Here is a 12103-nt window from a genome sequence, read left to right as displayed (position 1 = left end):
CAAAAGTGCCACATGCACCTTGACAATATACATTTTTTTCCAGTATTTCTGAAACAGATTCTGTAAAATCTGAGTAAAGAAAATGGCTACATGTGCATGTGGTTTATGTATTGGGTTGATGCATAAGTTCGAAGCGTTTTATTCAGCGTCTCAAAAGTTTTTATTATTATTATTATTTGGTACTCATTTGAGATGGACAAATGACAGAAATTAATCAGTAATATATTTTACTTCATTGTCTATGACTGTCTACCAACGCTGGGGCAGTTTTTCGATTCCATGCCTAAGGAAATCAGCTGATTTGGGGTTAAAGACATTATCAATCCAAGTTTGAAGAGAATTTTCGTTACCAAAAGAGCTTCCTTAAAGATTGATGGATTGAGAGCTGAAAAGGTAGCAATCCAAGGGTGCAAAATCAGGGGAGTAAGGAGGATGTTGAATAACCTCCCAACTAAGCTCCTGGATAGCAGCAGAGTGTGAGCATGCATTATCGTGTTGCTGCAGCACTTGATGCAGTCTTCCTGGCCTACTCAATGATTTTTGTTGTTTTCACTTAGCATGCAGTATCCTGAACCTTGCCCATGGAATGCAAATGTCGGCCGATGGTTGAATGGTTACAGTTCATCACATTTCCTAATTCTAAGGTCGACTGACGTGGATCATTGTAGATTAAAGTGTTTAAATGGTCTTCATTAAAGCCCAAATCTTTGTGAACGTGGAGAATCACTCAAGTCAAAATTGTCCTCTTTAAAATGACAAAAACATATTCTTGCCCTTCTTTTCCCATTGGCATTCTCCCCTTACACGGCACAAATTTTTCTAGCTGCCTTTGCTCCTCTGTTAAATTCAGACAGAAGAATATGTTGGAAGTGTTCGTTTTTTTCTGTTTGACACTTATTGATCTTTAGTCCACAAATAACATTGTCTTCCTTCAAATCTGCATAATTCAATTTCGTATTCACAAGCACAACAGTGGCTCTCCAATTGATGAATGTTAAATGATAAGCAAACTTCTAACACTGCAGTGTTGCCATACCAAATACAAATGCTACGAACTTATGCATCAACCCAATAGTTTGAACCTTGACTAAGACTTTGTAGAGAATTTAGTTTTACTGAGGTGTAGGGGCATATTGAGGTCTTGTCCTTTCAAAGATTTCTTATTGGGTGTGGTATCATACAAACACCCGATTGTTTCAGATTAAGGGATCGTAGATAGGCTATGTGAAGCCTGATATTCGAAGTTAATTGGCTGCGAGAGGTGTATCGTAAGAGGGGGTATTGCTCTGAAGAGCTACTACGTCTACACTTAACCAAGCAAGGGGACTAGCCCCGTGAAATAAGAACTACACTCACGATAAACTTTAAACACTACAATTGACTGGTCTGGCAGGGGTGTGAGAGAATGATAGACAAGGATAGAGGAACGTTCGTTACCTGTAAATCTCGAAGTGACGATCGACTCACTGGTTCGTTGATGAAACTCTGATGAACTCGCCTTAAATAAAGCTCCTTTCCGATAGCGTACTACTCTCGCTGTAACTCCTTTTATAATGTTCAGTAATCCGACTTTAAGTTGGAGGCAACGACTGTTCACACCATAACTTTCTTAGTTCAACAACTTGTATAATTCCGAGGCACCAACTGTGCACGCGATAGATTTCAGATATTGACTGTGTGAAGAAATATTATCCCAAGCTATTTAAACGAAATTCGAACTTCGGCCGTTGAGAGACGGCATTTCTCAATAATGGTGCTTTCAGCGTAAAGCTGTGTTTGCAGTATCTTTCCTGTTATTCCGGAAGAATTCGTATCAGCGAATTTTTACAGCCGCTGAAGATCGCAGGTGGCATTTGCTTGAAAGAAGCTCTTTCCAGCTTCTTTCATACTCAGGCCCTTTTTATGAAATAATTAGACTATCGGACTATGGCACCCGGGGTCCCGGATTCAAGTCGTACCTTCGGCATGATACAGTATGAAGCTCAATAGATGGAAATACTTGAAGTCGTTGCAGAGTTGCAATATTCTTTGCACTATTGTAGCTCTTAGGCAAGCAAAAACATGTATTAGGGCATCACATCACATGAAGAGCAATAGAAAGACAAGGAGAAACAGATTCTGTCAAGTGCTCAATACACACATATTTAACCTCACCCTTGGCCTCTAATCAACATTCCTTGAACATTGGATGCTATTTCTGATTTAAACTGGCTGCTAACCCAAGAACACCAACCAAGCAACCCAATGCCTAATGCCAAAGTGGACTAGAGAAGAAGAGCTGGTCGAGGAAAATTGATAGAAATGTCCATGTGTCTAGAGGTGGGAAATATTCATGAGTTGAGCTCAGAGCAATAGTTTCTGATTAATTGATTTGGTGTTTTAAGTCCACTTTATGCACAGTAAGGCTAATCGGGACTGGACCTACTTTTTAAAAAACTATGTGCCTTCACCGGGTATTGAACCCAGGACCCCTTGATTACAAGGCAAAAATGCTGTCACTGCGCCATCGCGGAGGCCAAGAGTAGTTTCTGAGTTTGGAAATCTAAGTATATCTGCTCAGCCCTAACATTTGTAAAAATGTGTGTTCATTTTACTTTAATGTTTTTTTCTTTCTTTAACTTACAGGGGACAGTTCTTTGTGTTCCAAGAGGATAACCGACAACCCACAGTAGAAAAAAGAGTATGGGAACAACAAAGCTTTCATTATGATAATGTCATGGCAGCCATGTTAACACTGTTTGCTGTGCAAACTGGCGAAGGATGGCCACAGTAAGTGATAGCAATATTCAAGATCAGTGTTTCACAATTAGTATGGTCATGGATTGACCATAGAAAACATACTCTAATCTGCCAAACAGATACATTTGGGAAATTAAGTTTTACGTTGCCATTTTAAAATAAACATAAAATCGTGGTGCATAAAGATTTTTACTTCATTACTTAATTTAAGCCTAAAATTATACAGAAAATTTTCTGAAGTATGAGTGTATTGCAGAGTCCAAATATCCTAGGAATTATGCAAAATTCATCATTTTCATAATTTTTGCAAAACACTGTGGAAGTGTGAGATTAAGTGACCATCTCATGTGAAATTATGAAAATTTTGAAGTAAAACTTTGGTAGATTGCTATGGTGTAGTTCCAGTGGAATACATTTGCAAATATTCAGAACTACTATGAATATTTACAAATTTCAGGTGTTGGTATCAGTGGGTACAGCGGGATGCACAAGAATAGCTCAGCAAATTATCCGTGACTATTTTCATTGATTTTTGTCTTGCATCCTGTGTATAGTTTGAAGGACTGAATTGTTAGGTATGCTTGTGCAGGTTGTCAGCAGCTTGTTTCGCATTTTGTTACAATTCATGAAGCGCTCATTGCATCAAACAAAGAGAAAAAAACATGGTGATGAACAATTTGCTAATACTTTTGCATCCCACTCTACCAGTAAAAGTATCAGCAGTGGTATTAATATCAGTTTAAAGTGGCATCATTAATTATAAGTTAAAATAATTATGATTTACTTGTGTAACTTTAACCTTTACTTGTACGCAAAAAAGAAACTTTCATATTTTCCATTTACATTATGTAAATACATGCTAATTTAAATTATTGTTTGAGTATATGCTTCATACATATGTTTGCTTAATGGACCTATTTTCTTAGAATAAAAAATTACCTGAGCTGACTATAACTTTTTAATGAACATAGTTACTGAAATTAATTTTAAACATTCAATGGAATCCCGATTTTATTTTCCCTTATTTTACATTTGTGCACATTATGCACTCAATCTTCATGTTCTAAACAGAGCATAATGCTATAACATTTTCTTGGATTTTACATTTTCCACATTTTAAGCTTTTTTCACCTCAGTTTCTCTGGAAAACGTAAAATCGACCTTCCACTGTAGTATTACAGGGTGTCTGCCAATCAAGAAATCAACAGGTAGGTCAAGAAAGTCAAGAATAGGTCAAAAAATTATGCTTAAGGTCAAAAAATTTTAAATATTTTTCATGATATAGTGAATTTATGTACCTGTACTGGGATTTGATAAAATTGAATATTTGGAAATCTAAAATTGTATTGAGTTGTGGTGAAGTTTGTTCATTTTGTTTCTTAAGAATTACAATCTTGTAGTTTGTGTAGTTGAATACGGAAAGACATCTGGTACCATTCATCAAAAGGGAGGAAGCAATGGACCACAACCAGCAGGAAAAAAATATTAACAAAATGTAATGATTCGTGTGTTATGGGTTTCTATCTTCCGTCATCATGCTGCTTCTCCTACAGATGCCTCTGGAACACAGCCAAAGGGCCAGTGGCATGCATGGAGGGCGTCTATATCGATATCCAATCTTTAGTCCCATTTTTGGCGATACTTTGGACAACTGGGGAACCTTAACCTCTGCTGGTTACGCTGTCTTCCCTTATCACCACCCTGCTTCTCTGAACTACCTTCCTCTGCCGTCACAGTCCGGTGGTCCTACAGGGCTGCAGTCACGATGGCTACTGTGGCTATGTTGCTGATGGAGTACAAGGAACATTCCTCACCGCCGCAACAATTTTGGTTTTTATTTTGTCTTCTCCACGTAGAGGGAGCGTAGTCTGGATCACCTACACCTTCATCATCTGAAGCGGCAGTGACTTCCTGGATGTCCTAAGGAGGTACTTGCGGATGATAAATATGAGTACCTTGTTGACACATATTTTTAAGTCCTTTATTTCTCTCTCACTTTGCCTTGCAGTGTCATCAAGTTCTTCTGGATGGTCTTATTGTTTGTTCCTATCATGTGCAGCAGTCTCTTGGTATCTGATCTTTAGGGCCCAGGACTTTATGTTATAACATATTTTTTTATTTGACATCGGATCGTGTACTGGGGTGAGATCTTTACATATCTGATGAAAATCAGCCAAAATATACCAACTTGATAAAGCATATTTTGACATATTTTACCAATTTCGCATTTTTACAACATATTTCTTCAATTTTCTCATAATAAGACATATTTCTGTATAATTTCGTAATTGTCTTGCATATACTCTTTTTATTTTAGAATTTTTCTTCATATATTTAGTGCAACTGATAGTTCATATTATCGATGCCAGGATAAGAAAATTACGAACGAAGAATTTAAAAGCAGATGCAGTATTTTCTTACCAACTAAAAATAGAACAATAATACCCCCTTTTTTATCCCCCCCGACAATTAATAGCCATGCAAACATTATTGAGGGAAAATGTTCTCTCATTGTTGTGCAGGATTCTGGCTTCATTTAACACTCCACCCCCACCCTAGTCGATCTTCCCTGGAAGATACTCACATCCCGTATTATGAGAAATTCGAAAGTACTGTTGTGCATATTTTTGGATTATTGGGAATACTTCTACCTTTTTCTGACATATTTTTCAATTTTTATGACATAATTACATACATATTTTACAGTTTTATAGGACATAAAGTTCCGGGCCCTACTGATCTTGTAAGAAGTCACACTCTATTTTCAGAATTTTGACGGCACTCTACTATACCTAAGTAGAGGGCTATTAAATAAACGTTAAGAAAAAATTAGGGAAAAGGTCAAGAAAAAGGAAAGAAAAGTCAAGAATTTTGGATTTTTTATTTTGGTAGACACCCTGTCTCATAACCTTCTCAATTCAATTTAATACCCTTCATTACCTTAAAAGTCCGTTCATTATTTTTGTTTATTTGTATTTTATTTGTTTGTCTCTTATTTATTATAATTTTTAGCAAGAAATAGCAAATCATGTTTCTCTTTGCAGAGTTCTACAGAATTCTATGGCTGCCACTTACGAGGATCAAGGACCATTATTAAATTTTCGTATTGAAATGTCTATATTCTACATTGTTTACTTTGTTGTGTTTCCATTCTTCTTTGTTAACATCTTCGTGGCCTTGATCATCATCACCTTTCAAGAACAGGGTGAAGCAGAACTTCAGGATGGAGAAATTGATAAGAATCAGGTAAGGATTGACAAGGTTATTAAATTTATACTGGGTATTTTTATATCTCATTCTGATGAATTGCTAGAGTTACCAGACATTATCTGTTTTTATCGACATGCCCTACATTTTGAGAGTTATATATTTTACATTGAGAAAATATGTCAGGTGGATATACCGGAAATCACAAGGAAATTGTGAGAGCACTTTTTGCTCCAAAGTCCAGTATGTGGAAGATATTGAAAAATGTATTTTTTCTCACAAAAAAGGTATTCCAATTGATGATGTAAATTCTGTGATCAATCATAATCTTTAAAAAATGCATTATTATTTTACTGCGTTGGTCGCGCACGGTCTCTTGTTCCGGTTGTGTGATTTTAATGTCATTATTTATCAATGATTGTTTTGTAAACACCCTCCTTCTCTCCAGCTGAGTTTCTAACCTTCCACTTTTACCCCACGATTTTGTTTTCAGTGTTAGTTAAATCTTCGAGCCACTATGGAGGGTTTGTTGAATCCACTTGCTGTCTGAGTCCATATGCGTACCTAGTTTTCACTCAAAATCCGATATGCCGTTCCATGCCCGATTAACGAAGAGTACCTTTTTATAATTTTATAGAATTTGTATTTTTATAGTTTTATAGAATCCCTATTATCTAAAGAAAATATCTATCATAATAATTGGTGATTTGGCGTTTTAGACCTCAAATTTGGCAAATTTTATAAACCCGGTCTCTCAGACTGTGCACTACCACCGACGTAACTTTTCTTGCATGACCAACTAAGGGTTAAAATGTTAAGCATTTGAAAATGCATTATATCATTTATTTTTTATTGCATCTGATTGTAATGCTTCACTTTTAACATGCAAAACAATTATAGATGTATCACTGGATATGTATTCATTACAATAAGAAAAATTACTTGTACTTACAAGCAGGAGTCGTGATGGTCTATTCGGTAGGGCACCTGACTGCCACAAGGGAGACCCAGGTGTGATTCCCAGACTGGTCTAAGGCCAGAATTTGTCCCTGCATAAAGCAGCCTAGGTGATCACCCAGCCTCAAATAAATGGGTACCTGGGTTAACCCTGTGGGGTAAAGTTGGCCAGAGCATGTTGCTGATCACATCACCTCCAAAATGTCTGAGATCGAGAATCCTCATGGTACTGTGCTGTATGCACAGGGAACTTTACCTTGCCTTTCCTACTTACAAGTAGTTCTTGTTATATAACTGTGATGATGTTTCAAACCCATTTTCAGAACATTCCTCAGGTTGGCCAAGGAGTTTTAAACATTAATAAAGACTCGCCAAATATGTTAAAAGGTAAAGGGTTAAAAATATTAAGGTTGAAGGTTGCCAGTAAACTCAAGAATGTTCTGTTAGGATAAGTCATGTGTAAACCTTTCAGGGCTGATATGTCAAAATGTTGGGACTAGACAAGCTTGTATATTTACTTTTCTTATTGTGCAATGTTGAACTTGCAGACATTCACAGAAGCGTTCATTGTTAAGAAATTCCTTAATAAGGCTTACTTGTCTTTCATAGAAATCTTGCATTGACTTCACCATCCAGGCACGTCCGTTAGAACGCTACATGCCAAACAAACGAAACAGTTTTAAGTACAAAATCTGGAGAATTGTGGTATCAACTCCATTTGAATATTTCATTATGATACTTATAGTTTTGAATACTCTACTTCTTATGATGAAGGTATGTAACATTCCATTTTCTCTCTTAACATTTCAAATATTAAAAGTGCAATCAATATATTTCATTATTTAGAATAAATGTTCAAAGATCAAAGAATAGCAATCACTTCATGCAAGCTAGATTATTCTGCTAAAGTGTTCAGGAAAATAAATAAAAGTTGCTCTCAAGTTAGTATGTTCATTAAACAGATTTTTTTTTCTTTTTTGGTGAGCAATTACAGTGCGTTAACATAATAAGGAAGATGTTCATATTTATACAACAAAATTGGTGAATTAGGATTACATTTTTATATATATATATATATATATATATATATATATATTACCAGTAGTTAACATTGCATGGAATTCTGTACCATCAGCATCATTCTTCAGTTTTGATATTGTTTATGCACATTAACATTTATGAGAATGAGCTCAGTATGTGTAAGTGAACTGTATTTTCAAATAAAAGTTTCCAAAAGTGACAAATTTACTATATCACAAATATATATTATTCAGGAACAAAACTTTTACATGTACAATTTTCACATTACAATTGTAGCTTTTTTTACAACTCTCTTTATTGCTATTATTTGATGCTTTAAGCTCTGTCTTAACATACTCATTTTGCTTTATTCTCCTCATCGAATCCATAACCCTTAGCTATCCCAATATACATTGCAACCCATGTCTCTCATCGATATTGTGCAATAGTAATATGCAATCTTTGATTTATTTATTTATTTCATTTGAACATACCAATACAAATTGCACCATGATATTTGATGGTCCAATGCATTTATGTCTAAACAAGCACATTATGCAATAGAGATATACATCTGGTGGAGATTATCTTTCTTCATTGATTGATTTTAGAGCTTAACAGAAGTGAGCGTTTTTCTTGAATACTATGGTTAAAATAACATGGATAAGATATGTGGCATTGCGAAAATATATATATATATATATATATATATATATATATATATATATTTGGTGTTCACAAGGAGGTTGAGAAATCAATTGTTGTATCATTGCTCTGGAAATTATAGTGGACGAAACTGCATTCACAGAATCCATAACTGACCACTGCTGTATTTGAAATGTACTTCAAAATACCCCTTTTATAGGTGAGGTTAGTTCAAATGTATCACCTTTGAGATTCATTTAAAGATAGAAAAGATGCATAAAAGCATTGCTTGATGAAACTGTTGATAGTTTCCATAACAATTCCTTGCTCATAAAGTCACATGCACATCCAGCTCTCTGGCAGTGTCTCACATGTACCCATATTTGATATTGAATGCCATTGTCATGCCACTAGCCCATTGTCAAAATGGTCACTCTTCACATATTCATAAGATTCATCATCATCATCCTTCGCTGTTTCCTGCCTCTGACTGAGTTGGCATAGAAGTTAAGCCTCCGTTTTTTTCTACTCTTCCACCACTCCTATCTTTCCACGGTGTTCTCTTCTCCTAACATTCTCCACTATCTGCTTTTTCCATCGACATCTTGGTCTCCCCCTTGGCCTTATTCCCACTCCTTGTGCATTGTAAGCTCTTACTGGTAGTCTTTCTGTAATCGTCCTCTTCATGTGTCCGAACCAGCTCATCTGTGCCTGATCTATTCTGTCCTGAAGCTTCACCACCCCCACTGCCTGTCGGATCTCCTCATTCCTTATTCTATTCCTTCTAGTCTTCCCCAATATACTCCTTAAAAATGTCATCTCCACTGCCTGCATCTTTCTTTGTCTCTCACTGTCATTGTCCAAGTTTTGCTACCCATGTAATTATTGGCACATAGTATGTGTTGTATATTACATTCTTGCATTTCATAGATCCATCCCTGTTCCATATTAATCTTCGAACGCTTCGATCGAGTCCACCACCCATTTGTTCTCTTCTGTTTACCTCCTCATCTATTCTTCCACTTCTCTCAATTATTCATAAGATTCATGTTTACAAATTACAAAATTGTTGTGATATCCGTAGTTCCATTTTTATTTTAAACTCTTTTTACTTGCTTTCTTCAAAATAAATTTCATAATAAAGTGCATTTCTAATATCATTTCATACCTTAATACCTGTACAATCAGAATTATTATCAACTTTTTCCTACCATGCAATAGTTAATGTGCATATTGTTCAGTTGTCATATATTTGTTTCATAATCACTGGTAAATGTTCACCAAAAACTTTAATAAAAATTGCATGCATGCATTTATAGCTCAGAGATATAATCAAGATGCATCAATCAACAACTTTTGCAAAAAGAAAATTAGAGATTCTGTATATATTTGTATATATCTGTTAAATTTTGCAATACTGTTCCACATGTAAAATGTTAATAATATTAATGTAATGAATATTTTCAATATTCCAGCCATATTTTAATGACAATAATAAAGAGCAAATTAATACTGATTATCCATTTTAAAGAATTGTGTTATCTAAAATTCTAAAATAAATTTAATTTCAATGTTTAGTTTATGTAGATTGTGTAGTTTCATTTTCTGTCTAGTGCTATTTTTTACAAGGAAAGATGTAAGATATTCTAATATTTATAAGTTGAAATGGTCAAGGAAGTAGCATAAGGATATATTGCTTATTCAAATACCTTGTGAGGCTCAAATAATATTATTCTCTTCTAAAAGGGCTTGTAGAGACAAGATTTGAAAACTTTGAACCATAAAAGTTTGGATATTTTCTTATGCATAAATTCTGATGCAAATTATTTCAGTAGTAACTGAATTACTCATCTTAAAAAATGTTACTTTAACTAATGGTCATAAAGTTATTATGGTCCATTTGATCAGTATTGTTGGGATATGATATTTTATATCTATTGTGTGTATAGGAATTCTATTTTAATTACAAGCTTTAACTTGTATTGAAGTATTTTGCATGACAAGTTTCATGATACCTTTTATGACAAAATTGTTTGCCTTATTTGTGAAGAAGTATTTTTATATCACATTTTTCCTTTTTATCTGAATGTGTGTATGTGTGTGTGTGTGTGCGTGCGTACATTTATAAGATCAATGACTGAAGAAAATTACAATAAATTGAATATTTTTAAATTTTTAAAAAGTATATTGATGTATTATGTTTCACATATCATGATTATATGTTGTCTCTTTGTGTGTGTGTGTGTGTGTGTGTGTGTGTGAGAGAGAGAGAGAGAGAGAGAGAGAGAGAGAGAGAGAGAGAGGGGATTTTAATATATATTCATGTATCACCTTGCTGTTTTTGTTATTTCAGTAGTAGTATTCCATTCACTAATATGCTCATTCTCTTTCACATTTCAATTTGTCTAGATACAATTTTTGGTGACAATTTTATATGTTGATGCAAACTGATAGTAATTTGATTGTCAAATAGTGCCTAGGAGGTGTGTGATTGCAAAATGATATGAAATACTAACAGTACTTGTTTCTTTCAGATGATGAATCAGTTCTACATTATGATTGCTGTAGTATGTCTGAAATACAGGGCTATTTCTCATTTGTTTGTTTGGTTTTTTTTAAAATCTTGGTTGATGTTTTTATATGTTGCAGCTTGTATAAAAATCATAACTGCTACTTCATGTTTGGCATTCAATAATGAATTGAATGAGTAATAGCCCTGTTAAAGGATATTGGTTTATGTACTAGCATGCCATGCATCTTGGAAATGCATTTCCACAAGAATGCTTGTGAAGAATAATGCTGTCACATTCTGCCAGTTGTGATTTACAACAAAAAAAGAAAGCACTAAAAAAAATTCAGTTTGCATATTTTAAAATTTAAATATGAAGCTAAAATGCCATGCTGTGTTTGGAAACAATAAGAGCAAGAACTATAACATTTCTGGATATAAATCTTAAGAGTAAATCCCTCGATATGAAACTTTTGCAAAGAAAAGCATGTTAATAATTGTGCTGTATGGCTAACTTAATTATTTTTATTAGTGCTTTTAATGTTTTGTGTTTACAGATTAAACTTTTCTTTCTATTTAAAAGCAATTTTGATTTGTACACTATAAATATTTCCTTTTTTTCCACTGTGCACATGTTAACAGATTGTATGCTGTGAAGCTCAGTTGAACACGTTTATTTTTTCCTAATACAAAAGCGCCCCCTTTCTATTTACAAAATTGATATTAATTTGCCCATGGATGGGGTCTCAGTTATTTTAAAAAATATTATCAGTTCATTGGCTACAAGCCGATAAGTTCAAAAATATAAATTATAAATATCCTTGCCTTCCAATTAAAATTGGATTTCTGCATACATCACTAATATATACATATATAATATACTTTCTTTTTATGTTTTCTTGTATGAATTTAGTAGTGCATGTTTATGGCATGAATAAAGCGCCTACAGAAATTTAATAATTTCATTTTGTTTTATTTGTTTGGGTTTTGCAAAGATGTACAATCTTAGCTTGGCATTACAAGTCT

General features: G+C 34.3%; 1 protein-coding gene across 9 annotated transcripts in view; it reads left to right on the top strand.

Moving 5' to 3' along the window:
* cac (calcium voltage-gated channel subunit cacophony) overlaps window positions 1-12103 on the top strand; it is a 248158-nt gene that overhangs the window by 110354 nt on the left and 125701 nt on the right. For all 9 annotated transcript variants that reach the window (XM_083109913.1, XM_083109914.1, XM_083109912.1 and 6 more), the window contains exons 18-20: window positions 2626-2769; window positions 5784-5985; window positions 7513-7677. In XM_083109913.1, the coding sequence (XP_082966039.1) occupies window positions 2626-2769; window positions 5784-5985; window positions 7513-7677 (511 nt within the window). The remainder of the gene's footprint in view (window positions 1-2625; window positions 2770-5783; window positions 5986-7512; window positions 7678-12103) is intronic.

Source organism: Lepisma saccharinum, chromosome 23 (assembly GCF_977018435.1).
Source record: "Lepisma saccharinum chromosome 23, izLepSacc3.1, whole genome shotgun sequence".
NCBI classification, from domain to species: domain Eukaryota; kingdom Metazoa; phylum Arthropoda; class Insecta; order Zygentoma; family Lepismatidae; genus Lepisma; species Lepisma saccharinum.
The sequence above is the reverse complement of the archived record's forward strand: the minus strand, read 5'-3'. Positions and strand labels throughout refer to the sequence as shown.